Here is an 8,933-nt window from a genome sequence, read left to right on the forward strand (position 1 = left end):
TTTGGGGCAAGAACTGTCTTTTTGTTCTGTGTTTGTACAGCGCCTAGCACAACGGGGCTCTGGGCCGTGACTAGGATTCCTAGGCACTACTGTAATACATGTAATAAATAATAGTGGCCAGAAAATGGAATGATTTGGAAATTTAGAGCATCACCTCTAGGTTATCTTTTTATGGCATAAAAACTTGAGTGGTTAAGGCATCCGAGTAAGAGAAAATGGAAACAGGAGATTTTTGGGTGGAGTGGGGAGAGCGAAGGCGGCATTTTTTGCCTAGCCCTGGAGGTCCACTGATCATTTTTACTGCTCATAATTAATTCCTCCTCCCCCCTGCACACCCCAATCATGTGAAGCAGGTGGTAGATATGTGAGAGGAAGTTAATCACCTTTCTTGGCAAAGCACAGCATAAAATGAAGGCAAACCTACAGCAACAGACTGGAAACAGGGCAAAGCACCGCGGGGCTGCTTCCCCCACCTGCTGACGTACAGCTGTAAAATCACACGATGAAACAGACTCACCTTATAAATCCCAGCATGCACTGATCCTGCTCTTGGGTTATACCGTAATGATCCAGAATCCATTCAACTGTGAGTAGAGCCTGGGCCTCCTTCATGAGGTACTGACGGTACAGCTTTTTCCACAGGATAAACTAAAATGCAAATCAATGCCCCTATCTGAACAGCACCTTACAACCCAAAACACTTTATAAACAGGCTTCTTCTGACAAGCACTAAGCAGCAGCATTGCTCCTGGGGGAGACATGTAATTTCAGTTTAGCAAGACCCAGCAGCTCGATAAAAACAAGCAGGTGGCTCATGATGGGGCAAAAAGAAGATGGAGAAAAAGGAGGGATGGAGGAGGAAAGAGTGAAAATTCCTGCTCCTTGCAGTCTAAGGACTTGTCTACGAAAGGCTTGTTTCTCTAGAATTTCTCACTATAGGTACTCCTGGCTTAACCACACAGGTGAAGCACCAATGCTGGCAAGGCACTATCAGCCACCCGCATTTTTAACACTGTCACTCAGACTTACTTTGAATAGGATTAGAAAATATAGTGCTTCAGACATCCTGTGGCTCTCTGGAGCCTGTCCACACGAGCCCTCCCACTGTAGCTACCCCTTTGGGTAGACAATGCTAAGGGCTCATCATCTCTTACTGTCTCCAAATCTAAAACAACTCCCAACAAGTTCATCATTATTATTTGTACTGTGCAGTCATGGACCAGGGCATCAGTGTGCTTGATGATATACAAACAAAGAACTAGAAGATGGTTCCTTGCCTCCAAAAACAAACAGCCTGCCTGTAAGGCAAGTGATAATAGGTGGATGCAGGCAGATGGGACAGTGCCTGGGAACAGTGAGACAATACTGCTCAGCAAGATAGCCAGTGGTCACAGTGCACGAGCTAACAACAGAGGGATCGTGGCAGAGGGCAGTTTTAAGGACAGTGGGATGGCCTTGCAGATGTTTACAGGCAGCTCCTCCAAAGCAGGTGGAGCCCACAGAGGAGAAAGCACAAAGGTAACGGTTCAAAAATGTAACTGGTGGCTGATGAAGGCTGGAGCCACTGACCTGGTGGTGGTGGTGATGGGGGCAGGAATTGAGGATGTTCAGTGTCACCTCCTAGCAGACACTTGGCACCCCACAGACAAGGCTTCACAAAAGAGTGAAGTAAGGGGGGTTATGGCGATTACTGATGGGATAGATAAGTGGATTCAAAGGAAGAAAGAGAGAGGTCACTTAGCTAAGGGAGAACGTTCCTAGTGCATGAGCAAGAATGGGACATGATATAGGCAGCAAAAGAATCTGGATTAAATCAGTAAAACAACACTCTCACCAATGGATCACTGATAATCTCTCTCCAGCGATGACACACCAAGCTCAGGTTCAGACAGAGATCAGTCACAGGGAGGAAAGCAAAGATAATGCTCAGGACTTCATTGGGCAGCTGGTCAATGTGTCCTTGGGGTTCTTTACCGCATGAAGTCCCTAGGAGCCCAAAATATGAATCAGGAATTGGATCAATTTCTATGACATCAGGGTCTTGTCTGATTTCTGTGTGTCCTGGAAAATACTTGAGGGAACTGTCCATCGTGGGCTTTTTATCAGTCCCACCACATCTACTGTATTCTGTATAATTGCTGCCAGCTCCTTCTGAGCAGAGAGGCCGTTTCCTAGAGGCCACAGGACCCCAGGGAGCCGTTTTAGCATCTCCATCACATCCAAGGAGGGCACAGTGATCCTCCAACCCCTCGTCCATGAAGAAGGAATCCAACGACTCTTCTTTAACTTCATTGCTTTTTGCCACTTTGTTACCGGTGGGTGGCATCTGAATGACTTTGAAGTAATCAGTGATGCTCCTCTGATGACCCTGTCCTACAGCAAAGACAAGAGGAAAGAACACAAGCAAAATGTGTTTCTCTGTGGGTATCCAATGCCTGGAAGCCTCTAGGAGCCTTTAAAACAAAGAGGCAACATGCTAACACCCCGCTACTCCCTGCCCCCCACCATGATCTTTACACACAAATAAATACATAGAAAGAAAGATGTAATTTCTACTTCACATTAATTATTTCCTCTGAACAGACAAACACGGTGACAAAGGAAGGAAGCAGAGAGATAGGAGGATAAATAAAACCACTGTGGTCAACCTCTTAGATCAGCATAAAGCCCTTCCTGCTGCAGTTTACTTTTCAGATTCCGGCGAATAAGAAAACAAGTTGAAACAACAGTGAAGCCGCAAACTGTTCCGAGCTTAATGTGAAAAATCGCAGCATAAAACCCTAAATCACCATTACTCAAATGTGGCCACCAGCGGATTTTTTGCAGCTATAACAGCCTCCTGGACAGAGATTGGGGGGACAAAGCGGCAGTGCCACCCTGCAGCGCCCAGTTTTCGCTCCTGGATGTGCTCCCTTGATGTTTGCTGTCACTGCCAGCAGGGTTCAGTGCCCTGCACCGTGCAGCCTCCTTGGGGGCTCCAGGCAGTGCCTCTGGAGAACATGGCGCTGGTGTGCACGGCACCAGAGGAACCTGGGGCTCCGCAGGCGGATGATGAGTTCCTGACCTTCCTTCTTGGGGGTGGCGGGGCTCGGGCTTCAGCCCCGGGGCTCCCACTTCAGGCTTCAGCCTGAGGCGGCAGGGCTCCGGCTTGGAAAAATTGTCAGAGCGGCCACCAGCAAGAGTCGGTAGCCGCACTCTGAGACCACCAAAATTTTGTTGCGAGAACCCTGACCCTAAATGGAACAGGCCTTAAATACTTATTGAAATTTTAAGAAAAGAGATCAACATTTTTTAAAAAAGTAATAAAGCTAATTACCAGCCACCCATTGACCTGACTGCAAAAAGATTATAGCACAGAAGTGAAACTGAAAGTATACGATGGACTCAACCCTCAGCAGCCCGTCCTTTCACTAATACAGCAACCCACACTAGCCAACCCCCTAGAGGTGCACTTCACCTAAGCAATCATATTTTTGGTGTGGCTATTAGCGCGTACCTATGCTGACATTAGACACCGTTACTGGTCCACACAAGTTCCATACTCTTCCTAGTCTGCAACTCACAGCCATTATTTTGTGCTTCCTAACGTTTAATCAAGAGGCAGTGTTGGAAAAACAAACGGGGCCAAGATTTTCAAAAGCAATTACTGATTTTGAATGCCCAAGTTGGCACACCTTAAAGGGCCTGAGCTGAGCACCCAAAATGTAAAGCATCCAAAAATTACTAATTTTTCAAAAATGACTTGGCTGAAGACATGTATTCAGAGTCTACAATGGAAATGAAGCATGATCCAGCAGTCAAGAACAGAGAATCAGGAGCCCTGAGTTCTAGTCCTGACTCAGCCACAGACTTTCCAAAAATGTTTAAGTGACTTAGGAATCTAAGTCTCGCTTTCAAAAGCAACTTAACCACTACTCAGGTTCCCAAGTACCTAAATCACTTTTGAAAATGAGACTTGGACGCTTTTGAAAAGTGTACCCCATGTGTGGAAAACGGATAGAACAACAGTTCCCTAATTCACAGAAAGGTTGTGAGGACTCATTAGTTAATGCTGTGAAGTGAACTGAGATCCCTGAATGGAAGGTGCTATAGAGCAGTGGTATTCAAAGTGGGGTGCGCAAGAGGATCCTTCAGGATGCACGGCAGGAGGAGCGTCGCCGTAGCAGCGCCGCCGCTTCGGCAGTTCGGGTGGCTTTTTTTTTTTGCTTCGGCAGTTCGAGCGGGAGTCCCTGCGGCGCAGCAGAGGATGCATGCTCAACATTTTTTACTGATAGGGGTGCGCGATCAAAAAAGCTTGGAGACCACTACTATAGAGTATTAGCCAACAAACAATTAGAGAACTAACTAAATGAGAATGCATATTAAATAATGAATATCCAAGAGTATCTCCATAACTGCAGATGCTGCAGTGTATCTCAATTAGGGCTGCCATTTGCAGCAAGCAGGCTGGTCTAATGAGGCTGGTGAGTGCAGCTCAACTTTTCAAAGCAAGAGAAAGGCAGGAGACATTTGGAGTTGGTGTAAACCAGGACTTAACGCAGCCCTGGTGTGGGACTCGCCCTCCTTGGGAGGAGAAAGGATTTATGACTCTAAAAGTAGCTCTCTCCTAAGTCGCTCGCCATTGCTTACTTAGGCCACTGCTTAAGTACAGTTATACCAAAGGGTGATTACAGTATGGATCAAGCAACTTCTTTCATTGTGGACATTCAATTAGACCTCCTCCACTGCTCTTCCCTCAGTAACTGCTCACAGTAATTGGGGTTAAATTCCACCCGTTGCACAGAGGCAATATTAACAGCTCTCAGCTTTTAACCTGTTTGGAAACACTGTACCTTCTTGCTGTCTCTTGGTTCTGTACGTAGGGTAGAGGCCCCTGTTTAGATCTCCGCTCGCCCGTCTTTGACTGAAAGGCTGCGTCAGGGAAGATGAGCCTTCTCCGCTCTGGCTGAATGCTTCACAGTCACTGGCTGTAAGGTGCTTTCGTTTAAATGCTCTCACTGTCACCAACATGAAAAGAAAATTGCACGGCTGTTAATTTAATTAAGTTTATGTTTACTTTCAAGTGACATGCTGTGCCTTTGGTAGACTGCGACAATCAGTTCATTAGGGATCAGTTAATTTATAAAAGCCCTATGGGATGATCCCCACATCTTAGCCAACGTAGTCTCTTTCAGTAGCCTATGCAGAAATTTATACAGAGCTTTGAAGATATACTGTAGAGTAAAATACATCATCATCAAGACACTTTGCAACAGTCAAAGCTATGTGGAAATTATAAAGTTTACACAATAACTTCACTCCTGGTGTCTAATTCATCACTGTACAGGACTTTGGGATATCCTCCGGTATGAAATGGCTACGCCACTGTAGACAGCTGCTATAGCGACAGAAGGAGTTTTGCCAATGCTGTAGTAAATCTGCCCCCTGGAGAGGCAGTAGCTAGATCAGTGGTCCCCAACCTTTCTTGTCTGGCAGGCGCCAGAAGACGAGTCACCGCGGACCGTGACCGAGAAGCGGCACATCAATAGGCGGCGTCGCCGAAATGCCGCCGACAAGCAGCATCATCCAGAGGCATCACCGCCGAAAATCAGTGGCATTTCGGCGGCGACGCCTCTGGATGACGCTGCTTGTCGGCGGCATTTCAACCGATGCTTGTCCGCCGGCCAGTACACGGGCGCACACAGATGCCTTGGTGGGCGCCATGGCACCCACAGGCACCGCGTTGGGGACTACTGAGCTAGATCAACAGAAGAATTCTTCCATCAACCTAGTGGCATCCACACCTGGGCTTAGGTTAACTCCGTTTCTCAAGGCTGTGAATTTTCCACACCTCTAAGCAACATAGATAGGTCAACCTAAGTTTACAGTGTAGACCAGGCTCAAGTCTAGGGATCTGGTTACAACAGAAAAAAACTGTAATGTAGATGAGTCTTCAAGCCTGTTGCACAAATGGGCTAAAGCTTTGGATATATCCAGGACATTAGGCCTGTTAAACTTCTACCTAGACGCAAAAGCTGAAAACTGGTAACTGGGCCCCCTACTCAGATATATTTGCAGTGTAGCTCTTGTCTTTACTGTTGGCAGTAAACTAGAAAACCTTGCCAGCAATTTTAAAATGTTATACTGTAAACGGAAATTTGCAAGAACACATCTATTTTGATAACAAGGACTGGCAAAGATAGATGACCTAACTTCCAGTTACAGAATTATGAGTTAAGATCTAAAATGACCATGTGCAATAATGCTTCCAGCTGCAATAAAAGCATCCACCCCACACGGATCACTTGGCTTCAGTTTTTAGTTTTTCCATTATATCACACGGTAGAGAATGAGATCCCATCCCATAAACCATACCCAGGATATCTATGAAGCCAGTAAGTGCTTTTGGTTTACATTAGCATCAAAAGGTCAAGCCATTTTCCTTCACTTCTTCCTCTGCCTCAGAGCTATTACACACCACTAAGAGCTTTAGCAACGACCCCTGGGGTTTCTGATGCCTTATACACCTCTACCCTGATATAACGCGGTCCTCGGGAGACAAAAAATCTCACCGCGTTATAAGTGAGACTGCATTATATCGAACTTGCTTTGGCCCTCCCTGTTCCTTGTTCCCTGACCGCCCGCTCCAGAGACCCCCCTCCCCAATCCCCCCCCGCCCCCCCCCCCCCTCCCCACCCCCCCTGCCCCGCCTGCCCCGCCCCCTACCCCCCCCCCCCCCCGGACAGGTACTCATCAGCAGTGGCGGGAAGCAGAGCAGCCCGGCCCCAGCCCGCTCCACTCGGCCAGCTCCCAGCCGCGGCGCTCCACTTCCCGCCGCCAGTGAGTGTGGGGAGGTTGGGGAAAGGACGCCCCCCGCACTCATCGGCGGCGGGAAGCGGAGTGACGCGGCCCCAGCCCGCTCCGCTTTCCTTGCCCCAGCCCCAGCCATGTCGCTAGGGGGCGGCTGGGGAAAGGTCCCGCACTCACCTGCGGTGGGAAGCGGAGCGCCGCGGCTGGGAGCTGGCAGAGTGGAGCAGGCTGGGGCCGGGCTGCTCCGCTGCTGCTGGTGAGTGCGGGGAGGATCCCTTCCCCCAAGCTCCCTCCACCGAGCGACACGGCTGGGGCCAGGGCGAGGGAAGCGGAGCGGGCTGCTCCCGGCCCCCCGCTAATCCCCCAGGGCCACTCTGGGACTGCGGGCCCCCCAAAAGTGCCCCCCCACAGCTCCTGCCCCCCCGACCCGGGGGGGAGCCCCTGACCGCCCCTGAGACCCTCTGCCCCTTATCGAACCCCTCGGCCCCGGCACCCTTAACACACTGCTCAGAGCAGCATGTCAGAGCTTTACCACCTTGTATGCGAACCTGCGTTATATCGGGGTAGAGGTGTACAACAAACACTTCACGCCCCAAAACATACCAGAAGGAAACATCTAAGGAAGGAAAAATGATTTGCTCAAGATCAGATGCTTTGGAAAAATATTCCAATTAAAAAAAAAATTGTTTCTCTCTTAAAAGGAGAGTGGACACAGAAGTCAAAGTAGGGAATGCAAGTACTTCATTAACAGCAATACCAATTTTAATTATTATATTTTAAAATCAAATTATAGCATTTTTGCTTTAATGGTTGAAAATTTTAAAGATCCCCATGCTATCACACCTCAGTGGTTTGAGCATTGGCCTGCTAAAGCCAGGATTCTGAGCTCAATCCTCAAGGGGGCCATTTAGGGATCTGGGGCAAAAATCTGTCTGGGGATTGGTCCTGCTTTGAGCAGGGGGTTGGACTAGATGACCTCCTGAGGTCCCTTCCCACCCTGATACTTAAAAAAAAAAAACTGAATAAAGCCCCCCACCTTGGGAACAGTATCCAGGACATTAATTCTTCAATGCAGCACCAAGGCTCCTATAAGCATTATCTATTCTACATGCCTACCGCCCCACCCCCCACCCGTCCCCAAAGCAGACCCCACCCCCAGGTCCTATCCCTGCCCTCAATGTAGACCCCCCCAACTCAATCCCAGCCCCCAGTACAGACCCCTCCATCCCCAGGCCCTATCCCTGCCCCCACCTCAATGCAGACCCCAATCCCTGCTCCCAATGCAGACCCCTCCACCCTGATCTCTTCCCCCAGTACAAACCCCTCCCATTCCAGGCCCTATCCCTGCCCCCACCCCAATGCAGACCCCGATCTCTGCCCCCCAATGCAGACCCCTCCCATTCCAGGCCCTATCCCTGCCCCCACCCCAATGCAGACCCCGATCCCTGCCCCCAATGCAGATCCCTCCACCCTGATCTCTGCCCCCAGTGCAGACCCCTCCCATTCCAGGCCCTATCCCTGCGCCCACCCCAATGCAGACCCCGATCCCTGCCCCCAATGCAGATCCCTCCACCCTGATCTCTGCCCCCCAGTGCAGACCCCTCCCATTCCAGGCCCTATCCCTGCCCCCACCCCAATGCAGATCCCGATCCCTGCCCCCAATGCAGATCCCTCCACCCTGATCTCTGCCCCCAGTGCAGACCCCTCCACCCTGATCCCTGCCCCCAGTGCAGACCCCTCCCATTCCAGGCCCTATCCCTGCCCCCACCCCAATGCAGACCCCGATCCCTGCCCCCACCCCAGTGCAGACCCCCCGCCCAGGCCCTAGCCCCGCCCCCGGACAGAGTGTCCGAGCCCCGCCCGAGCCGAACCAGCCTCACTCTGGTCCCGCCGGCGTTCGGAGCCTGCCGGGGCCGCTCGGCTTCCCGACTCCGAACTCCTGCTCGCGTTACCACCCTGGCTTCCCGGGATCCCGCTCCCTGCCTCCGCCTGACTGACTCCGCCGCGCGCCAATCAGAGAGCGCGCGGCCTCAGCCCCATCCAATGAGACTCGTCCTGGCTCAGTGAGGGGCGGGACGCGGCCAAGGGACGAGCGAAAACGTTCCCAGAGTTTGTTTACTTCACCCCCCCCTGCCGCCCACCCC

General features: G+C 50.5%; 1 protein-coding gene across 2 annotated transcripts in view; it reads right to left on the reverse strand.

Annotated features, from left to right (window-relative positions):
• FBH1 (F-box DNA helicase 1) overlaps positions 1-8,742 on the reverse strand; it is a 40,453-nt gene extending 31,711 nt beyond the window's left edge. The window contains exons 1-4 of one of the 2 annotated variants that reach the window (XM_026648586.2): positions 8,670-8,742; positions 4,833-4,997; positions 1,835-2,373; positions 518-648 (exon numbers count right to left, since the gene is read on the reverse strand). In XM_026648586.2, the coding sequence (XP_026504371.1) occupies positions 518-648; positions 1,835-2,373; positions 4,833-4,997; position 8,670 (836 nt within the window). In that variant the 5' untranslated portion in view covers positions 8,671-8,742. Of the gene's footprint in view, positions 1-517; positions 649-1,834; positions 2,374-4,832; positions 4,998-8,669 lie in introns of those variants that run through there. The other variant, XM_024200536.2, reaches the window with a different exon arrangement.
• Positions 8,743-8,933: the final 191 nt, after the last annotated feature.

This window comes from Terrapene carolina, unplaced genomic scaffold (genome assembly GCF_002925995.2).
Source record: "Terrapene carolina triunguis isolate 2854851 unplaced genomic scaffold, T_m_triunguis-2.0 Scaffold68, whole genome shotgun sequence".
NCBI classification, from domain to species: domain Eukaryota; kingdom Metazoa; phylum Chordata; order Testudines; family Emydidae; genus Terrapene; species Terrapene triunguis.